This window comes from Martes martes (assembly GCF_963455335.1).
Source record: "Martes martes genome assembly, chromosome: 8".
NCBI classification, from domain to species: Eukaryota; Metazoa; Chordata; class Mammalia; order Carnivora; family Mustelidae; genus Martes; species Martes martes.
Genome location: NC_137895.1, coordinates 84563184 through 84585322, shown reverse-complemented (window position 1 = coordinate 84585322; position 22139 = coordinate 84563184). Strand labels below are relative to the sequence as shown.

Here is a 22139-nt window from a genome sequence, read left to right as displayed (position 1 = left end):
TCCTCCAGCACAATCTTTTTTTTTTATTACCTTTTTTAAAGACTTTATTTATTTGGCAGACAGAGATCACAAGTAGGCAGAGAGGCAGGCAGAGAGAGAGGAAGGGAGGCAGGTTCCCTGCTGAGCAGAGAGCCCAACTCAGGGTTCTATCCCAGGACCCTGGGATCATGACCTGAGCTGAAGGCAGAAGCTTTAACCCACTGAGCCATCCAGGCGCCCCCCTCCAGTACAATCTAACTACTGCATACCCACTTCATTAGGCCCTTCTAGAAGAACTACCTTCTGTGTGCTATCTAGATGGCCAAGTCTCAGTTTCCACATCTGTAAGATAAGGGTGATAATTGCTACCCATCATTCAAGCCTCAGGTACAAATGTCACCTCCTCAGGATTTCTAGGATATCATATAAAATAAGAGGAATACTACACTCCATTACTCCCTAGCCCATTAATACCTTGTTTTTCCTCCCACTGCAGTTATTATTTTTCTATCATAGCTTATTTATTGTTTATTTGTAGATTGTTGGTCTTGTCCCAAAAGAATACTTGCTCCTTATGAGCAAATGACCCTGTCTGTGTTGTTTGCTGTTCTATTCCCAGCATCTAGAAGGGTGCGTGGGATATGATGGCTGTTTGATAAATATTTGTTGATGAATGGATAAATAACACCAATTACCAACTTTAGGGCTGTTGTGAATATTAAATGAGATAACAATGAAATGCGCCTGGCACAAAGTAGAGCTCCATAAACCTAGCTGTTTTCTTTCTTCTTTTTCCCTCCCTCACCTCCTATATCCAATCCTTTAGCAAGTCAGATTGACCTCAGCCTCAAAATGTATCCAGAATTCTCCACTTAATTCATCTCTACCACTCTAGTCAAGCCTGCTTCACCTCTCACCTGGACTACAAGTAAGTCTCCCAACTGATCTTCTTCCCCTCTTGCTCCTGTTCGCCTCATTTCTTCACAATCAGGGAGATTTATTTATTTATTTTTAACCAAGGAAATTTTTTTTTTAAGATTTTATTTATTTATTTGTCAGAGAGAGAGTGCGCGCACAAGCAGGCAGAGTGGCAGGCAGAGGCAGAAGCAGGCTCCCGCTGAGCAAGGAGCCTGATGTGGGACTCGATCCCAGGACTCTGGGATCATGACCTGACCGGAAGGCAGTGGCTTAACCGGCTGAGCCACCCAGGTGTCCCTTAACCAGGGAAATCTTTTTGAAACACAATTCAGATATTCAGATCATCAACTGCTTTCTGGGTACCCAGACTTCTTTACATGGCCGGGACCCTGCCATCCTCTTAGATTCCATCTGCTTTAGGTTGATGCACACACTCTCTCTCCCTTCCATTCTCCTGGAATTTAACAAATTTATTTTCATCGTAGCACCCATAGCGCTAATGGTTTCTTCTGTCAGAATTTTGTTCTCGCTGGCTCCTTACTGTCTTTCAGACCTCAGTTTAAATAGGGATTCCTTTGAGAGGAAGTATTACTAATCTAATGTGGCCATTTCTTATTATACCACCTTTTATAGCACTTAATACTATCTAATATTTCATTGCTTATATGTTTGTTTCTTCAGACTAGGTTTTAAGCATTGAGAGCAGAGGGACGTCTGTCACGTTCTTCGCTCTATCCCCAAAGCTAGAAAAATGCCTGAAACATATAGTATATGCATAATAAATATTTGTTGAATAAATGAATGCATTGATTATTAGGATGACTACAAAACTTCAGACGACCTGGCCACAAATCCTAACAACTTCCTCAAGAATAAGAATCGCATTTCCGAAGATCCTGGTAGACTATGGAAATCGACGATAAAAATCTGGGGCCAAAGTCTAGGGGAAGCAGAGGTAATATATTGGAATTTGGGGCCTTTTTTTCCCCCTATCCAAGCACCTCAGAGACCTTGCAAAAGGGGAAGCCTAGAATCTTCTGAGAAGAAATTCCAACCGAGCCACAACGGGTATTTTTCCATTTTTCGATTCTTCGCAGCCACTTCTGCTAGGTTGAAAATGCGCAAACACCTCTAGGACCCCGGGTTCCTTTCTGTTTCTTTATGAATGAACCGGCTCTAGTCTGCGCAGGCGCAGCTCCTGGTTCTCCGGCTCCACGTGAGGCCCACCCTTCCCTCCCGCTGGCGGCCCCGCCCTTATGCTTTCTAATGAACCAATGGAAAGAGGCCTGGGGGGCGGAGCCCGGAGCGGCGCGGCACTGTAGATCCCCCGGCGCCCGGCTCCCTCGCGTTAGTCTTGCTGTGTTGTGATCACGTGGCTAGCTCCGGGCGCGGCGCTTGTTTTGGTTTCCCTCTAGCTTGTCCCTGGCAGCTTCAGGGTGAGCGACTTTACTGTGCTGGTTGCTGCGCCTGCCTTACACTCAGATCTCCTCTTCTTAGGGCTCTTTCAGCCCGCGGTTCGGCAAGCCCCTCGGGGCCGGTTACTGCCATGCCGCTAGTTCGCTACAGGAAGGTGGTCATCCTCGGGTACCGCTCTGTAGGTGAGTCTCCGCCTTGGGGAGAGCACGAACGCACCGCGGCATTGTGGCCAGAGGAGGCGCGCTGTCGCGGGAACACGACCCGGAGAGGAATGGTGGCATCGTTAGAACGGGGTTGTAGGACGAGGATTGAAAGGATGGAGGAGGAAAGCCTGGGGTGGTGGTAGTGTGTGGAGGGCTGCAGGAAGTAGGAGCATGTAAGGGTTAATGTGGGCTTGGTTGCAGGAACACCAGAGTGGTCCCCAGTGTTACCCTGGAAGGGGTGGGGATGGGTCAGGCTTTGATGGCGGGGGCGCGGTCTGTGTGGATGGCAAGTCTCAGGTGTCCGGGTGCGGGGCAGACCTGATCCTAGGGGAATCCCGGATTTTCCCAGGGGTGGGTGGGGAAAGGCAGCGGGAAAGGCTTCCTGCGGCGCTACTGAATGCATCCGGTGGCCAGGGTGCAGAGACCCAAGGCGAAAAGAGGGTGAGGGTAGGCTAAGGAAAAATATTGCATGGCACCCACAGGCTAGGGTGCTAATTTGGGGTCCTCTTTAGTCCTGGGCCACAGCCCGAAAGGACAGAGGATGTAAATGTGGACGGATGATTTGGATACAACTACCACTGCTTCCCACAGGGAAGACATCTTTGGCACATCAGTTTGTGGAGGGCGAGTTCCTGGAAGGCTATGATCCTACAGTGGAGAACAGTGAGTAGATTTCTCCCCTAGGGGTGGGGCAGGGAGGTCTTTGTTGCCCCATCCAGTTCCCTAATTTGGGATTTTCCTGGGGGCTGATTTAATTAGCCATTAAATCTAATCTCTTCTCTAGCAATCCTGTTCTGTTAGTTGAGCTAGAGTGTGGATTTTGCAGGATACTGCGTCCAGGATGGTGTAGACCAGACAATAAGAACCTTAACATTGTCTCTCCAGCTGCCTGGAGAGCTCCCTGGACTTTGTCCCTCTCTATATCACCCCTAGGGTTAAGAACAGATCGGGGCACACATTGCTAGCCCTACAAGGCACCTCACAGTCAAGTTTTCTTTTCTTTTCAGCTTACAGCAAGATAGTGACTCTTGGCAAAGATGAGTTTCACCTACACCTGGTGGACACAGCAGGGCAGGTACCAGTTTGGGGCAGGGTAATCTAAATGCGGCAGTTCAATCTTGGGAGATGAGGTCTGCTTGCCTCTGTGGCTCATTTGTAAAGTAGTATTAAAAGATAAGTGTTTTAGCAGCTGGTAGTGTTCAGTCCACATTGGAGCTACTCTGTAAATACTTGTTGAATAGAAATGACTGGAGTAGGGAGCGCCCCAGGGAGGGTCCCCAGGATGCAACCCACTGACCTTTGCCATCTGAGTGTTGTGTATCTAGGTGTTGATGTTTCTGTTTCTTGTCAGGATGAGTACAGCATTCTGCCCTATTCATTCATCATTGGGGTCCATGGTTATGTGCTTGTGTATTCTGTCACCTCTCTGCATAGGTAAGTGACCAAGGTTATGAGAGGGGGACTTGGGAGGATCTGAGGGCTGTCCCAGAATAAGTTTATAGCTCCATTTCTTATGTTTAAAGCTTCCAAGTCATTGAGAGTCTGTACCAAAAGCTACATGAAGGCCATGGCAAAACTCGGTAAGCAGCCCTGGGAGATAGAAACCTAGTATGGACATGAGGGGATGGAAGAGAGTGGAGGGTCCAAGTGAGGGAGGAGGCCAGGACAGATCCTGTCTGATCTTCTGGGGGAGTTGTCCAGCCACGATGTGAAGGAAGTTGTGTTCCATGGGGAGTGGAAGGGGATCCAGTAGTAACTGTTATTTTTTCACAGGCTGCCGGTGGTGCTAGTGGGGAACAAGGCAGATCTCTCTCCAGACAGGTACAGAGATCTCTATAGCTCAAGGCAAAGGAAAGTGAGATGGTCTAGCCATCAGTCAGGCTCTAGTCCTGGCTCTGCCATGGACTTGAACAAATCATTTCACCTCTTTTCCTTTTTTTTTTTTTAAAGATTTTTTTTTTTTAAATTTATTTGACAGACAGAGATCACAAGTAGACAGAGAGGCAGGCAGAGAGAGAGGAGGAAGCAGGCTCCCCGGGGAGCAGAGAGCCCGATGCGGGGCTTGATCCCAGGACCCTAGGATCATGACCTGAGCCGAAGACAGAGGCTTCAACCCTCTGAGCCACCCAGGCGCTCCACCTCTTTTCATTTCTAACTTGAAGGTTAAGATGAGATACCCCTTCTATTGCAAAAGCTATAATTTCATATTTCCAGTCTCAGTCCTAGGTTTCTGAGTTCTCCTTTATTTTTCTCCTTCCCCAACCCATTTCCCAGACCTTAGAAGACGGATGGGTCAGAAGTCTAGATTCTATAATGATTTTGCAGAGAACCTGGGGACATTGCTATCTTCCATCTTCATGTTCCAAATTTGCTTTTAGGGAAGTCCAGGCAGTTGAAGGGAAGAAGCTGGCAGAGTCCTGGGGTGCGACGTTTATGGAGTCATCTGCTCGAGAGAACCAGGTGCTTGGCCTGAAGATTATGGGCAAAATCAGGGTAGCAGTGTTTTTCTTATGGCACTGCTTGGTGGTGAGGATGGTGGGGGGGTGGGATATACACCTCAGAGCTGGGTCGTATTGGCAATGAACTGATTTTTTTTTTTTTTTTTTTTTTTTTTGCCCTGAATCTCTGTCCCTTGCAGCTGACTCGAGGCATCTTCACCAAAGTCATCCAGGAGATTGCCCGGGTGGAGAATTCCTATGGGCAAGAGCGCCGCTGCCAGCTCATGTGAGCCCTCAGGCATTGGGTCGCTGCCTTGATTCTGCCCCTGGCACTTGCCAGGCTCCAATGGGTACAGGCCCTTAGGACTTCACGGGTATGGTTGCCAGCTGTGTCCCCAGTCCTCTGAGGTCACACAGTGTGGTACCCTCATGTTTGCACACTTTTCCAGGCTCCAGTGGCCTGGTTGTCAATGTTTACAATGGGCCAAGGATGTCTCATAGGCTCTGGCCTCTAGTCCTCTGTTTTTGCTAAATGAATTGTTACAACCTGTGGGGTTGCACTGTGAGTCCTAAGCATTGTTTATTTAGGACCCACTCTTCTGTGCAGGTTTTGGGTGTTGGCTGGGTGAAGGGAGCTGGGGATTCCTGAAGTGGAGCAGGCTCCCTAGGGTGACCATGTATATATGCAAATAAACTGAGAAATCTTTTTGTCGTTGGCTTCTCTGTATGTGGGGAGAGCTCAGGGCCAATATCTCCTTTTCCAAGGAGTGGGGACTGTGACTTCTGGTGGGGCGTCAGGGCTAACCCTTTCCTCCTACTTCATTCCTATTCCTTACTCCTCACTCATTTGGGAAGACCATTACCCTAAGACTTACTACTTAGCTTTTTTCACCTTTCTTTTCTGCTGGGTTCTCCTCTACAGGTACCAGTTGGCAGCCACTCCCATCCAAGATTGCAGACTCTCAAGATCCCCTTAACTACAGAAACACCACCCTCTAGTGGCCAGCTGCCACATGCTGACCCAGCTTCCCTCCTGGGGCCTTGGCATTGGCTGGCCCTCAGAGAGAGGCTAAGGTTTGGGGAGGAAGGAAGCCCCTCATCCTAGTGATGTAATAGAAAAGGAGTGTAGAAGCAGGGACTGAAGTGTTGGTGAAGATTATGGCTTTCTAAGAGAGTTGAGTAAAGTAAGAAATAATGCTCCTGGTGTATATCCATCCTTCTGCTCCCCATATCCCCAGAGCCATTCATTCTATCAATGTTCTTTGGTCTTTTCATAACTTGGGTGACCTTTTCACAGCCTTCACACCTTTGGAATCATGCTACCTTTTTAGTTGTCAAAGGATGGAATCATGCTACCTTTTTAGTTGTCAAAGGTTATTGCTTCTTCTTCTTCTTCTTCTTTTTTTTTTTTTTTTTTTAGATTATTTATTTGAGAGAGAGAGTGTGTGTGTATACAAGCCAGCATGCATGTGCCTGAGCCTGGGGAAGGAGGGGCAGAGGGAGAGAGAGAGAGAGAGAGACTCTCAAGGAGATTCCAGGGGCTCGATCTCACGACCCTGAGATTATGACCCAAGCCAAAATCAAGAGCTGACTGCTCAACTGAGCCCCCCAGGTACCCCTACTTATACTCTTTGTTATTGACCTGCCATCTCAGTGGGAGGATGGACATTTCAGCTAGGAAGAATTGGTCCTATCTGCCTCTACCCTTTCTGCTTACCCCCCACCCCCACCAGACATAGGGCCTAACTGGCCCAGTACCTCCTCCAAGGACTTAACTAGGGTTACTGGAATGGCATCCTTCATGGGAAGAACACAGACTTCTCTTGCCATCTGAGGGAGTCTGAGGTACTCTGTCAATGCACTTAGCTGTGGAGAATGGGCAAAATCTTAGCTGTGATCTTGCTAGTGCCCAACTCTAGGCTAGTTGGGCTTACAGTTGGGGTGATTATCATGCTAGTTTTCAGAAGTTCTGCCAGCTGCTTTTGCATCTCTAATCTAGAATCTAAAAAAATAAGGGCTGCCAGAAGAAGCGTTCTCCAAAGAGCAATCTCAGTAGTTTAGGATTCTCTATAAGGTTGTCACCACACTCTTTCCTTATGTTAAAATTAGGTCCTTTTGCACATCTGACCTGGAATATTCATTATAGGTTATCATATTGCCCTGCTGCCATTTCTTTGAGGTCCTGGATAGACTTAAAAATGTTTGAAGTTTTCTAAAAGTGTGTCAGGCAATCTCAAAGCCCTGATAAAAGTAATGAATAGTAGTTAATGGCTAGGTTGGAATGCTTTTCCACTTAGCTCTGTGACCCTGAGAGTCGCTTAGGGTTACTTAGCCTGGCTGAGCCTCAGTTTCTTATTTATGAAGTGTAGTTACATCTTCATAGGTTTGAGGCGAGAATTAGATTGAGGTGATATATGAAATGCTTAGCACAGTCTCTCATACATAATAAACCCTTAAGAAATGGTGGCTATAGTGTTACTGGAGGTCTTTTTGGTGAAGGTCAGCCTCCCTGCCTCCAGGTATAGAGAGGGACCTTCCATTTCCTAGCTTTTTAGAAAAAGTGTTTGTTTAAAGATTTTAGTTTTTTAAAAGGTTTTTTTTTTTTTAATAAATTTATTTGACAGAGCACAAGCAGGGTGAGAGGCAGGGGGAGAGAGAAGCAGACTCCCTACTGGGCAGGGAGCCCACTGCAGGGCTCCGTCCCAGAACCCTGGGATCACGACTTGAGCCAAAGGCAGACACCCAATTGACTGAGCCACCCAGGTGCTCCTAAAGATTTTATGTTATTTTATTTTATTATTTTATTTTTTTTAAGATTTTATTTATTTATTTTACAGACAGAGATCACAAGGAGGCAGAGAGGCAGGCAGAGAGAGAGGAAGGGAAGCAGGCTCCCTGCCAAGCAGAGAGACCGATGTGGGGCTCGATCCCACGACCCTGAGATCATGACCTGAGCCGAAGGCAGAGGCTCCAACCCACTGAGCCACCCAGGTGCCCCAAGATTTTATGTTATTTAAAAAAAAGATTTTATTTATTTATTTGACAGAGAGGGACACAGTGAGAGAGGGAACACAAGCAGCGGGAGTGGGAGAGGGAGAAGCAGGCTTCCCGCTGAGCAGGGAGCTGGATGCTATGCGGAGGTTCATCCCAGGACCCTGGGACCACGACCTGAGCCAAAGGCAGACGCTTAATGCCTGAGCCACCCAGGCACCTCTAAAGATTTTATTTTTAAGTAATCTCTACACCCAATGTAGGACTTGAACTTATAACCCCGAGATACGGTTGCGTGCTCTACGGACTGAGCCAGTCAGGTGCTCCCATTTCCCAACTTCTATCTCCGCTAATTTATTCATTATAGCTGGGACAGGTGCAGGGTCACTGTTGGACTTTTTTGCTGAACTAGACCTGCATGGTCAGAGTGGGTTATATGATGCCACTGTGTGGCTAGCACAGGATATGCTTAGTTCTGATCCCTCCTATGAACCTGGCTGGTCTGTAGGGATTTAGGTTTTCTTCACTGTCCAATTTGGAAGCTACAATTCACATAGTTTAATTTAGTATTAAAATTAAACAAAAAGTTCCTCAGTTGCACCACCTACATTTCAAAGTGCTCAACAGCTACATGTGGCTAAGTCAAATTAGACAGTGTAGCTATACTGCATTTCCATCAATGTGAAAAATTCTGTTGGACAACACTGTAAATCCTTTCCCACAAAACCAGTCCTGTACATGATTTGCCTCTTTCTCTGCATCCTTAAATTTTTTTTTTCTGTTAAATATATACAATCCTAGGAAAAACATGGCCATTGGTTTGAATCATGGATGTGACCCGATGTGGTTCACTGGGAAATTTTACCTATTTAGCCACAATCTCATCATCATAGACTTAATTCCACGTGGTTCATAATGAGGGTGAGAAATAACTAAGAATATATAAAGTATCTAGCACAGTTAATTTGTCTCCTTCTGTTCATCTGTGGTTACAGCTAATGCAGAAAAGGCATTTCAATCCCTTCTCACCCAGACTTATGGGGGTGTGTGTGTGGGGGAAATGCCCGCAAGTAGTGTTTTGGGATCTTGTCTAGAGTAATAGCACTCCGGCCAGGTAGCAGCAAGGGTCCAAGGCTCCAAGGTACATCCCCTCTGTTTACTAAAAAAGGGGACACAGGGCCTGAAGGTCCCGAGAGAAAGACTGGGGTTGGGAGTGGGAGCACCCAGGAAAGGAAGGAAACTCCACATTTATGTTTTGATGGGGGAGGTGTGTGTGGTGATTCTGGGGGCACTGGCTCTTCTTTCCTCACGAGGGGGTCTGAAAGGTAGAAAGAACGACTAGGGACTTGTTCCGCTTTCCTTCGGGCCCCCGAACGTGGCAAGAACCCACCCATTGCAGCGCCAGGCGCCGTGCCTCACTTTCTCCATTTGCGGACTCCAGTTCCCAGGATGCAGAGCAGCGGCCAATCTCCTGGCTCTTCTTCCATCCCCCTCCCGCGAAAGATTGCCCCTGGCCAAGGCAAGGGGGCAGGTGCTTTCAGGGACCGAGAACTGCAAGGGAACGGAACTAGAAAGTGGCTGGAGTCCTAGTTTTACCAGCCGGGCAGTGAAGGAGACAGGTCCAGGGCCGGGGTGCAGAGAAGGGGGGCTTCTTTCCCACGTGTCTGCACGGTGGCCGGCCCGGCGCAGTCTGGGTTAACCCGAGGCGGAGGGATCCCGCAGCGTGTGCGTAGAACTGCAGAGTCACAACCTTTCCTCCGAGAGGGCCGTATCCCTCCGCCGCTCCGCTCCAACACAAAATAGGGCCGCGTCTTCTCCTTTCTCCGCTTCTGGAGTGGGGTTCCCCAGGCAAAAGGCCCCTCCGGATCTCGCGCCGGAGGCTTCCTGAATCTCCACGACCGCTGCCGAGATCCTGGGCCAGGAAATAGCCCCTTCGCAGGAACCACCCTACCGGCCGAACAGGAGGCGGAGGGGGGGGAGGCGGAGCGGCGCCGCGCTGCACTACTTTCCTCTCCGGTTGCAAATGGCTGCCTCGTTCCCCACTTTCCGCTCAGTTTCCTGACCCCCCGGTGCCGGGAGCCGGGGTTGGGCCATGCACCTCTAGGCCCCCCGCGATCACAGCCAGCCGGGGGTCGAGGGGGTGCCGCCGATCAGAGCCGGCCAGGCCGGGGGCGGGGCAGCTCCCGAGGCCAGAGGGGAAGGGAGGCGAGCGCAGGGCCTGGAGCGGCCGGAGGGGAGCGGGCAGAGGGCTCGCACCGCCCGCCCCTTCCTCTTCCTCGCCCACCTACCCTCCTCCCTTCCCCGGGGGGGAGCAGAAGGTGGGGGGCTCGAAGCCTCAGAGGGCGAACGCTCGGGGTCGAGGAGCCCGGCGTTGGGTGTGTGTCAGGTTCAGCCCCGCGGCCCCGCCGGCTCCGCGTCGCCGTAGCTCGCGCGGCCCCGGGGCGCCGGCCCGGGCGGGGAGAGGGACTCGGCGCTCCAGCAAGGGTCTCACGTTCCATCCGGGCCCGGCGCGGGGCGGCGCGGCATTCCTTCCGGGCTGCTGGGGAGGCGCCTCGACGTTCCATCTGGAGAGCCTCGACGTTCCGCCCGAGCCCAGCGCGGGCGGCCGGGGCGCTGGCCCGGCCCTAGGACTGAGAGGCCGCCCGGCGACGCGGATGCGGAGCCTGCTCGCCCAAGATCAAAGCCACCGGTGCTCTCTTTGTGTCCGCTCGGGATTCGCCGCCCTGGGGCTGTCCATGGAAACCTAAACTGCTGGAACCCGAGGCAGAGAACCCCTCTTTGGCGTCTTGCTTTTTTGGGGGGAGGAGGGTGGCCACTCCGACCTGGATTTACCGTTCTTGGCCCCCCTAAGCCCCCCCGTGCGGGGGGCGGCTGTGATCGCTCTGGCGGTTGGAGGTCGGGGAGCGGCCCGGGCTCTGGCCATGTTCTCGGATGAAGATTTCTGGATCGCCCTGTGAAGAGGTGAGTGAAGTCTGCCCGGCCAGGGCCCAGAAAGGGTTGGACTGGGGGCATAGCCAGATGGACTATCTTGGCCTGAGCTGGCCTTTAGGTTGGAGAAAGGGGTGCCAGAGCTGAGGAGGGTTCCTTTGGCAAGGTCTGTCAAGGGAACCTGAGCCAGTCGCTGGGGCAGAACTGAGGCAGAACTGAGGCCTGGTGTCTGGGGTGTGCCTCTTTAAAGACTGGGGGTTCAGGGAACCACGGGAGTTTGGGAACCTGGCCAGATCGCCTTTCTGCCTGTTTATTTTTGTGTTGGGGGGAAGCTCTGCTAAACTAGGACCCAGGCCCTGATGCCAGCACCAATCCCAGTTGGCTGCTTCTCCCTCAGGGTTCCTTGTGGGCCTTGGGAACAGAACAACTTTAAGAGGGAGGATAGAGTGCCACTGCCAGGTCAGACTTACAGCCAGGTTGGACTTTAAGGTTGTTCTTGCCCATCCGGGCACCCAGAAGCAGGGTCTGGGAGACTCCAGGAACCCTAGATCTTTCACCAGGCCTTATTTCACTCTGCAGAGGGGAGAGTGTGTGGAAATTGACTAGTGTGAGGAAGGGGGTGGCTGGGGCAAGAAGGAGGCGGGGCTGGGGTCAGCTCTGGCCTTGCTGTTCAACTTTAAACTGCCCCAGCCTGGCAAAGTGACCCCAGCAAGGCCTAGTGCTGTCTTAGCCTGCTTTGCCTCCCCTCCTCTGGGGATGGACATAATCTCTAGGGGATTATAGAGGAGGCTGTTGAGATTTGCTCCCTGCGAATGTGGGCTGCAAAAAATGGCTTTTGTCTCCCGCTTTCCCTGGGCCTGGTGTGGAGAGCTGTTGCCCGTAAGTCCCTGGCCAGTCCCACAAGGCCCCTCCCAGATCTCTCCAACCCTTTTCAATCAGGGAATGTTAACTGGTCCTCTGATCCTGTCCCAAGCCTGCAGAATAGGGTGCCCTGTCCCTCTTTAGAGGAGAAATGACCTGATCAGAGCTGTTTCTGCTGAAGCCTGTGTTTCCAACCCTGGCAGGAGGTGTTGGGGAGAAGGGGTGTGTATGTGAGTGTATGAAGGGTGCAGCATGAGCCTCATGCCTCTGGGCCCTGGGCTGGGACAGCCCCTCTCACAGCTGTCATGCTGCCCAGCAGGGATTTGCCTGGTGTGTTTTGCTCCCTCACTCCACTGCCTCTAACATACATAGGCTAGATCCCTTCCAGCCTGGTCTTGGAAAGGAGAAAATAGGGATTTTGCTCTTGAAAGAATTCTGGGTGATAACCCTGAGGTGAGAGGTACTGTAGAGGTGGTGGAATGAGGCTAGCTGTCACCCATGCTCTCTGCCCCTGCCTCCTCAGGAGTGTCCCTTCTGTTGTCTGTCCCCAGAGAACTTCCTTAGGAGGGACCTCTCCTTGTTAGCTGTGGCTAACCCCAGGATGACCCAGAGACAGTCCAGAGGGTCGACAGGGCCAGTGTTGCCATTTGGATTCTTCCTGGAGGGCCGGCCCAAAATGGGGGTGGGAGAGGTGTGGTTTGATTCTCAGGCTGGGAACCAGGAAGTCCTGAGTCCTACAGAAGAGCTGTTCACTCAGGGCCTGTTTCAGCCTTTCACCTCTCCAAGTCTCCATTTCCCCTTTGGCTGGAAAAATGGAGTTAAAACTATGGGTCCGGGATGGAGGCAGGGGGAAGAGTGGGTTGAGATGAACCCATTTCTCCTTCCTTACTGGTTTGGGCCTCTTAGGCCCAGGACTAAGGGAAGCCAGCACAGTTTTACTCCCTAGATCTGTACTTGTCTGGGATCTCTAGTTCCCCAGAGGAAGGCTAGGTAGGCATTAACCCAATTTAGATCCAGGGGAAAAAAACCTTTGGAGGGGCTGTGTGTGTGTGTGTGTGTGTGTGTGTATGTGTATGTGTGTGGTTTCTGGCTGTGAAGGATGGGACAGGGGAACCTGTGGTCTTTATTTGTTTTGATCCATTCAGGGACTTGGGACTCAGCATTGGGGTGCAGGTGCTAGACTGCAGGGGTAGAGAAATGGAGCCCAGGCTCCTTGGAGGGACCCCTAGATTCTTTTTGGTACAGCTTGGAGGACATTCTACTCTTTGCTTCTTGGTCTGTCTTCCATGGCCCCATGAATGAGGCTCTGGCTTTGGAGGATATTGGTACTCTATCTTCCAAGGTGGTTTCTTTACCTCCCCGAGCAGTGCCAGCCTTACCAGCTTGAGAGGGCTGCGCTTGGGGGAGGGCAGAGGAATTTGTCCCTCTGGCCTTGTGTGAGGCAGTCCTCCTCCCACCTCCTATATTATCACTGTTGCTTTTTATTTCTTACTGTTTGTGACTCCTTTGGCCTTAACTTTGAGAGCAGAGCTGGTGGAGGATCTTTGGGGCATGTAGTGGTAAGGTACAGTAAGATGCACACATTTAGGCAACTTTGAAGTCTCTGGGTGTGGTCAGGCCTTGAAGGACTGAATAGGAAGAGGGGCCTGGCTGGTGCCCTGCCTTCTAACCCCTGCTTCCCAACAGTGGCTTCTAAGGGCCCCTTGAAGTTCCAGAGCAACTTTTCTGTGGGCTGGCCAGATGACCACCCTACTTTCCTTTCAGGGGTGGTTGTGTGGCACGTTTGGGAAAGAGATGACCTGGGAATGGAGGTAACATTGTATCTTTCCCAATCTAGTAGATTCTGATAGTGGGGGGGGGGTGGGGGGGTGGAAAGTAAAACAAAATTTCTTTTCCTGTGATATGTCACAGAAGGTGCGTTGCCAGTCTCTGGAAATGGAGTGTGAGCTCAGGGAAAGAGGATTGATAATTGTGGTTCTTGGGAAATTGATTTACCAATCCTGGCCACCTCTGAGGGTTCCCCATCTCATCTGCCCCCGTCACTCAACCCCAATGACCAACCACTGGGGTATTTGGTTTGGGAAGAGACACTTGTCCTTACTCAGGTTTGTGTGATCCCTCTAGTTAAATAAGAGGAGTGGAAAAGATGGGAGAGATAAATTTCTCAAACTTTTATTTAGAGTTATTTTAGGGATTTCCCCCTTCCTGTGTGCACCCCCTTTGGAACACTATGCTTGCTTTCTCTGCTTAAACTGTTACGCTTCCCATTAAGAGCTACAGGCACCTATCCCTTTCTTCTTCTGTAAGATGTCTTTTTTCCTCACCTCTGTAACTCGTCACTTCTTTTTTTTTTTTTTTTTTTTTTGTACTATGCTTAGTTCCCTCTAGGGTTTAGGAAAATATGCCCAAAAGGTGGGTCTCAACCTTCTTAGGTGTAACTTTAGTGTGTTTCATTTGGATTGATATAGGCAGGCATAATGTAGAAGAGGGGACCGTTACCCCCCACCCGCATAGCGTGTGTGGAAACCCTGCTTGACGGAAGAGGAAGGAAGCTACTCTGCTCTGCTGTGTCCTCCCTGGTTTAGAACTCCTCCAAGTGGTGGTGTGCTTCCTGAGACTACAACTCCCAGCATGCCTTAGCCTCAGGCCTGGCTACACATGCTCAGTAACTCTTAAGGCCCACTTCTGTTAACTACTAGGGACATCTGAGGAGGAAGGGCAGTTGGCGTTGCTAAGGGCAACGACCTGAGGCCTTCAGGCTGGGTGAGATCCCGAGCTCAGTCACAGCAGGGGTCTGAGCTGGATTTGGATAGGCAGTCCGGGGAAATTGGGGAGTTTCTTCTGTTGTGATTGGGATCTCCTGGTTGAAACCAAGTGGAAGTGGGAGAGATCCATCCATAGCTGGGCTTTAGTTTCAGTAATGTATTCTCCATCCTACAAGGCCTCACACTGTGTCTCTCGGAGAGGGATTTTGACTGGACTAAGACTTTTCGGGTTATGGCTACCCTTGGGTTGGCACTGACATACCTCTAGGATGGTAGCTGACTTGAGATCCGAGGAAAAACTCCAGGGAATGGGGCCCACCAGGAGCCAAGAACTCAGACATGAGGCAAAGGGTGGTACTAGATATAGATTGGATGTGCTTCTAGTTGGATGCTCTTACCCTGGGAATTCTTATGCAGGAGGTAGGAAGGGGGAGAGGGGAGTGGATCCCCAGAGAATCCAGAGTGGGAGAATAGGGTATGAGTTTATCTGGGAAGGAAGGAAGGCGGTGGGATAAGGATTAGGGAGAAAGACCCTCCTTGTCCTTAGAACAGGAATTTGTAGGTATGGCTTTTCTCGACTTTCTGTAAAGTCTAGTTAGCAATAGCTGTTTTCCTTCTAGGATTCTGGGGAAAGTGTTTAGTTGGGAAGACTTACTTGACATATAGATCTTTTATTTTTGGCTCTGACAGGTCTCCCCGAGAGGGCCCTGCCCAGTCGGAGAGAGGGATGGACAGCCAGAAGCCGCCTGGTGAGGATAAAGATTCAGAACCGGCAGGTGAGTAGGGCAAATTCTGCATTTGCTAGCAGCCTTCTGCCCTCCCCAGGCAACCTTAGGGTTCAGGAGCTAAGTCTGTCTAATAGATGGGTAATTGAAGGACTTTGTTCTTTGGAACAAAAGGCAAATTGCCATCACTATGATCCACCAGGAGTTTTGGTTACTCTCATGGGTCTGATGGGTGGACTAGTATCACACAGAGGATGAGGCCGGATGTATGCTTATGCTTCTCTGTCTGTTCATTCAGCTGATGGACCTGCGGCCTCTGAGGAGTCAGGCACCACTGAGCCAGACCTTCCCAACCCGCATGTGGGTGAGGTCTCTGTGCCCAATTCTGGCAGTCCTAGGCTTCAGGATCCTCCCCAGGACTGCAGGTAACTAGTTTGGGGAAATGAGGATATAAGGGCACACAAAGATTTGATTTGAGGGTCTCAGCTTTTAAGGAGGAAGATTGAGGAAGATGAGTGTTTGGGAATGAGGCATGCCAATTCACAGGGCTGTTAGGGTCGCCTTTGGGCAGGGACCTGCCATGGTGCTGACGCTTGTGTGTCCACAGTGGGGGTCCAGTGCGGCGTTGTGCTCTCTGTAACTGTGGGGAGCCCAGTCTACATGGGCAGCGGGAACTACGGCGCTTTGAGTTGCCATTTGACTGGCCCCAGTGTCCAGTGGTGTCCCCTGGGGGGAACCCAGGGCCCAACGAGGCAGCGCTGCCTAGTGAGGACCTGTCACAGATCGGTTTCCCTGAGGGCCTGACACCTGCCCACCTAGGAGAACCTGGAGGTATGTGAGGGGAAGTGGGGTAACTGACTTGGGTGGCAAAGGGGTTAAGGGCTGGCTGGTCCTGAGCCAGTGATTACCTTTTTGCTAACTCTATCCTTTCTGTTTACCCCTTTCCATTATAAAGGGTCCTGCTGGGCTCACCATTGGTGTGCTTCGTGGTCGGCAGGCGTATGGGGGCAGGAGGGCCCAGAACTATGTGGTGTGGACAAGGCCATCTTCTCAGGGATCTCACAGGTGGGGCTGGGGCCAAGAGATTGCGTAGGCAAAGGGCGGAGCGAGCAGGGCCAGTGGGCTTGTGAGAGGGTAGGGTGAGAAGGGCAGTGGGTAGACGGAGGTGGAGCTGATGCCTGATCTGTTGCTCTGGAGAGAGTGGGGGGCCCTGACACTCTGTCTCCAACCTGGCAGCGCTGCTCCCACTGCACCAGGTTCGGTGCCTCCATCCCTTGCCGCTCGCCTGGATGTCCACGGCTTTACCACTTCCCCTGTGCGACTGCCAGTGGTTCCTTCTTGTCCATGAAAACACTGCAGCTGCTATGCCCAGAGCACAGTGAGGGGGCTGCACATCTGGGTAAGAAGCCCTGCCCTCTGGCCGTAGGGCGCATGAGGGGGTCATGTTTGCCCCCGGGGCTTTGTGCTCTGCAGAGCACCGTCTGTATGCCCCCACTAGAATAGAGGGGGGCTCTGTGAGCACAGGGACTTCTTGCCTATCTTCCTTATGGTGGTGTTCCTGGTTCATTCTGTGTCTCTGGAATGCCTGATGAAAAGAGTGCTGTGTTGAGTCCTGCAAGGAACCGATAGCTGACCCATGTCCTCTGTCTTCCTGCTCCAGAGGAGGCTCGCTGTGCAGTATGTGAGGGGCCCGGGGAATTGTGTGACCTGTTCTTCTGCACCAGTTGCGGGCATCACTATCACGGGGCCTGCCTGGACACTGCTCTTACTGCCCGCAAGCGTGCTGGCTGGCAGTGCCCTGAGTGCAAAGTGTGCCAAGCCTGCAGGTAAGACAAGGGGACCGGGAGAGAACCCTCAGGTGAAGCACGAGTTAGGGTTGAAAATAAGGGGAGGTGGGACCCTGTTGTGTGTGCCCCATGTTCCTGCAGGAAACCTGGGAATGACTCTAAGATGTTGGTCTGTGAGACATGCGACAAAGGATACCACACTTTCTGCCTAAAACCACCAATGGAGGAACTGCCTGCTCACTCTTGGAAGTGCAAGGTGACTGTCCCCCAAGTCGACCGTCCTCCCCTAACTCTGCCTTCTATAACCTCCTGTTTCTGTGTTGTGCAGAGTCCCACGCTCTCTTCTGGGCTGCTCTCTGACCAGTGCCTGTTTCACCTGCTTACTCCCCCTAGGCATGCCGGGTATGCCGGGCCTGTGGGGCAGGCTCAGCCGAGCTGAATCCCAACTCTGAGTGGTTTGAAAACTACTCACTGTGTCACCGCTGTCACAAAGCCCAGGGAGGACAGCTTGTTGGTTCTGTCGCTGAGCAGCATCGCCCCGCCTGTAGCAGGTAAATGGACCGGAAGAGAGAGGGTTGGGGGGTTTGGAAGTACTGAGATCTGCAGGGGACGTATGACTTTGAGAAGATAACCCCAAGGTGGGCAGTAGGATCCACAGGATTCACACCTCGCTCCAGGGTGCTCTCTAGGAGCTGAGAGTTGACAAGAGCCATGGTGTCTGCTCCCCTGTACCCTCTGCAGGTTCTCACCCCCAGAGCCTGGCGATACCCCCACCGATGAGCCTGAAGCTCTGTGTGTCGCATGCCAAGGGCAGCCAGAGGGCGGGCATGTGACCTCCATGCAACCCAAGGAACCGGGGCCCCTGCATTGTGAAGCCAAACCACTAGGTGAGTGGGGTTTGCAGGTCCCCGAAAGTGATTCCTGTCTATTCTGTGGCAAAGGGTGTTGTCTGCTTTGCCTACTCTGTGCAGTGGAGCTGGGCTAGGTGGGAACATAGTGTGTTATGTCTGCAGGGAGAGCAGGGGCCCAACTTGAGCCCCGGTTGGAGGGCCCCCTAAATGAGGAGATGCCACTGCTGCCCCCACCTGAGGAGTCACCCCTGTCCCCACCACCTGAGGAATCGCCCACATCCCCACCACCGGAGGCATCGCGCCTGTCCCCGCCACCGGAAGAATCACCCCTCTCTCCACCGCCTGAGGAATCTCCTCTGTCTCCTCCACCTGAATCATCACCTTTTTCTCCACTGGAGGAGTCACTGTTCTCTCCACCAGAGGAGTCACCCCCGTCTCCTCCACTTGAGACACCCCTGTCTCCACCGCCTGAAGCGTCACCCCTGTCCCCACCATTTGAAGAGTCTCCCCTCTCCCCCCCACCTGAGGAGTTGCCCACTTCCCCACCACCTGAAGCATCTCGCCTCTCTCCACCTCCTGAGGAGTCACCCATGTCTCCTCCACCTGAAGAATCACCTATGTCTCCACCGCCTGAGGCATCACGTCTGTTCCCACCATTTGAAGAATCGCCCCTGTCCCCGCCGCCGGAGGAGTCTCCCCTCTCCCCACCACCTGAGGCATCACGTCTGTCCCCACCACCTGAGGACTCGCCCATGTCCCCACCACCTGAAGACTCACCTATGTCCCCCCCGCCTGAGGTATCATGCCTGTCCTCCCTGCCTGAGGTGTCACGCCTGTCCCCACCGCCTGAGGAATCTCCCCTGTCCCCACCACCTGAGGAGTCTCCTACGTCCCCTCCACCCGAGGCTTCACGCCTATTCCCACCACCTGAGGACTCACCCACTTCCCCACCTCCTGACGACTCGCCTGCTTCTCCACCCCCGGAGGACTTACTCGTGACCCTACCGCTAGAGGAGTCATCCCTGTTGCCACTGCCTGAGGAGCCACGACTCTCCCCTCGGCCTGAGGAGCCGTGCCTGTCCCCGCGGCCTGAGGAGCCCCGCCTCTCCCCTCGGCCTGAGGAGCCGCACCTGTCCCCGCGGCCTGAGGAGCCGCACCTGTTCCCTGTACTTGAGGAACCATGCCTGTCCCCCGCGCCTGAGGAGCTGTGTCTATCCTCTTGGCTTGAGGAGCCGCGTCTGTCCCCCCGGCCTGAGAAGCCATGCCTGTCCCCTGCCCCTGAGGAGCTGCACCTGTCCCCTGGGCCTGAGGAGCCCTGTCTGTCCCCCCGGCCTGAGGAGCCATGCCTGTCCCCCCGGCCTAAGGAGCCGCGCCTGTCCCCCCGGCTTGAGGAGCCATGCCTGTCCCCCGTGCCTGAGGAGCCGCAGCTGTCCCCTGTGCCTGAGGAGCTGCGCCTGTCCCTTGGGTCTGAGGAGCCGTGCCTGTCCCCCCAGCCAGAGGAGCCGCGCCTGTCCCTCAGGCCTGAGGAGCCGCGCCTGTCCCCCCGGCCTGAGGAGTTGCGCCTGTCCCCCCGGTGTGAGGAGTTGGGCCTGTCCCTCCAGACTAAGGAACCATGCCTGTCCCCTCGACCTGAGGAACCGCACCTGTCCCCTCAACCTGAAGAGCCCCCTGAGGAGCCAGGCCTATGTCCTGCACCTGAGGAATCGCCCTTGTTCCTCCCACCTGGGGAGCCACCTTTATCCCCCTTGCTTGGAGAGCGGACCCTGTCTGAGCCTGGGGAACCACCTCTGTCCCCCCTACCGGAGGAGTTGCCGGTGTCCCCATCCAGGGAGCCATCCTTGTCACCTCAGCTGATGCCACCAGGTAAGTGGATGTTAGTAACCCCTTATCTGGGACAGTCTTAATTCTTTATGGCACATCTAATCTAAGAGCCTCTCTTTTTCTCTTTCTCTCCAGATCCTCTTCCTCCTCCGCTCTCACCCATTATCACAGCTGTGGCCCCGCCGGCTCTGTCTCCTTTGGGGGAGTTAGAGTACCCCTTTGGTGCCAAAGGGGACAGTGACCCTGAGTCGCCGTTGGCTGCCCCCATCCTTGAGACGCCCATCAGCCCCCCACCAGAAGCTAACTGCACTGACCCTGAGCCTGTACCCCCTATGATCCTCCCCCCATCTCCAGGCTCCCCAATGGGACCAGCTTCTCCCATCCTGATGGAGTCGCTTCCCTCTCGGTGTTCTCCACTCCTGCAGCATTCCCCGCCTCCCCCAAATTCCCCTCCTTCCCAGTGCTCTCTTCCTGCTCTGCCACTGTCCATTCCCTCCCCACTGAGTCCCATGGAGAAGGCAGTGGAGGTCTCAGAGGAGGCTGAGCCACATGAGATGGAGACTGAGAAAGTCCCAGAACCTGAGTGTCCAGCCTTGGAACCCAGCCCTACTAGTCCGCTCCCCTCCCCCATGGGGAACCTGTCCTGCCCTGCACCCAGCCCTGCCCCAGCTCTGGATGACTTCTCTGGTCTGGGGGAAGACACAGCACCCCTGGATGGGACTGACACTCCTGGTTCACAGCCAGAGGCTGGACAGACCCCTGGCAGCTTGGCTAGTGAACTTAAGGGTTCCCCTGTGCTCCTGGACCCCGAGGAGCTGGCCCCTGTGACCCCTATGGAGGTCTACGGCCCAGAAGGCAAGCAGGCAGGGCAGGGTTCACCCTGTGAAGAGCAAGAGGAGCCACGTGTCCCAGTGGCCCCTACCCCACCCACTCTCATCAAATCTGACATTGTTAATGAGATTTCTAATCTGAGCCAGGGTGATGCCAGTGCCAGTTTTCCTGGCTCAGAGCCCCTACTAGGCTCTCCCGACCCCGAGGGGGGCGGCTCCTTGTCCATGGAGCTGGGGGTATCTACAGACGTTAGTCCAGCCAGAGATGAGGGCTCCTTGCGGCTCTGTACTGACTCGCTGCCAGAGACTGATGATTCGCTACTGTGTGATGCCGGGACAGCTATTGGCGGAGGCAAAGCCGAGGGGGACAAGGGGAGGCGGCGCAGCTCCCCAGCTCGTTCCCGCATCAAACAGGTGAGAGGCTCTCTGGCCACTGGTTGTGGTCAATGTGATGCCACTCTCAGGGGTGTGGTCCTGCGTCACTGTTAGCTTCCCACCTGGTTTATTGAATCGTAGACTCTCAGAGATCCTTTGGTTCATTCTCTAACTTCTATAAGAGGAATACTGATAGAGGGGGAGGTGAATTGTCCGGGTTCGTGGTTACCCAGTAGGAGAGTAAGGACTAGAAATTCAGGTCTCTCTAGCCACTGTTTTTCTCATTGTGCCATGTTGGCCACTCTTTCTCCTTGGGACAGGGGAATGGTTTGAGCTGGACCTACCTCCCTGTTGCTGACTGAGAGCTTGGCTTTTCCCCTGCCCAGACTGGGACTCCTGGGCCTTATCACCTGTCATGCTCTGTCCAGTCCTTTCCTCTCTCCCCGCCCCCCGCAAGCCCATGGAACCAACACCCTGTGGGATGACAAGCTCCTGACTTGCTGCTGTAATCTTCCTCTTCCATCACTCAGGGTCGCAGCAGTAGTTTCCCAGGAAGACGCCGGCCTCGTGGAGGAGCACATGGAGGACGTGGGAGAGGACGGGCCCGGCTAAAATCAACTACTTCTTCCATTGAGACTCTGGTAGTAAGGAGAGGTTTCCCATTTCCCAAACATGCTTCAGCTGGCCCCTTCAGGATTAAACACCCTTTAAATCCTGCCAGTCCCCTGCACGCTCACCTACCTGCCTGCTAGCCTAGGGCCTGGCCAGCTCTGCCTGTGCTCCTTCTGTCCACCCGGCCCCCAGGCTTCTCTGAAATCTCTGCTGTCAGGCTGAGGCCCGGTTTGGGAGCTAGGGTGTTCTTCTGCTTCTTAGTCCTGGCTCCTGGCCTTCATCTTAGCCAGGGGTTCACGCCTCCTTCCCCCAACACCAAAGGGGAAATCAGTTTAGCGGGGCCAGACCCAGCTGCCTCACTTGCCACAACTCTCTGCCTGTAAGGTTGCTGATATCGATAGCTCTCCCAGCAAAGAGGAGGAAGACGACGATGACGACACCATGCAAAATACTGTGGTTCTCTTCTCCAACACAGACAAGTTTGTCCTCATGCAGGTACCGTACCTGTCTGGTGTCCTGTGCTCAGCACTGAGACCTGGCTGACCCAGCAGTGGGTGTGCGTATTACGGTGGGAGGGTAAATGAGGAAAACCAAACCAAGGACCTGCTTCTCTGGGGATAGTGAGCTAATGAGAAAACA

At 53.1% G+C, this 22139-nt stretch overlaps 2 protein-coding genes across 2 annotated transcripts in view; both read left to right on the top strand.

The window, feature by feature from the left end:
* Window positions 1-2253: 2253 nt before the first annotated feature.
* Window positions 2254-5665, top strand: RHEBL1 (RHEB like 1). The gene is made up of 8 exons (XM_080811601.1): window positions 2254-2495; window positions 3108-3179; window positions 3524-3591; window positions 3868-3950; window positions 4040-4096; window positions 4290-4337; window positions 4895-4976; window positions 5155-5665. Exons 1-8 carry the CDS (start codon window positions 2444-2446, stop codon window positions 5242-5244), a joined length of 552 nt encoding a protein of 183 aa, XP_080667727.1. The 5' UTR covers window positions 2254-2443; the 3' UTR covers window positions 5245-5665.
* Window positions 5666-7975: 2310 nt separating this feature from the next.
* Window positions 7976-22139, top strand: part of KMT2D (lysine methyltransferase 2D) — a 41577-nt gene continuing 27413 nt past the window's right edge. The window contains exons 1-14 of the mRNA XM_080810253.1: window positions 7976-10906; window positions 15190-15275; window positions 15523-15649; window positions 15832-16055; window positions 16180-16289; window positions 16461-16623; window positions 16885-17050; window positions 17153-17267; window positions 17405-17562; window positions 17753-17898; window positions 18025-19725; window positions 19819-20927; window positions 21419-21529; window positions 21885-21995. Coding sequence (XP_080666379.1) covers window positions 15227-15275; window positions 15523-15649; window positions 15832-16055; window positions 16180-16289; window positions 16461-16623; window positions 16885-17050; window positions 17153-17267; window positions 17405-17562; window positions 17753-17898; window positions 18025-19725; window positions 19819-20927; window positions 21419-21529; window positions 21885-21995 — 4290 coding nt within the window. The 5' untranslated portion in view covers window positions 7976-10906; window positions 15190-15226. The remainder of the gene's footprint in view (window positions 10907-15189; window positions 15276-15522; window positions 15650-15831; window positions 16056-16179; window positions 16290-16460; window positions 16624-16884; window positions 17051-17152; window positions 17268-17404; window positions 17563-17752; window positions 17899-18024; window positions 19726-19818; window positions 20928-21418; window positions 21530-21884; window positions 21996-22139) is intronic.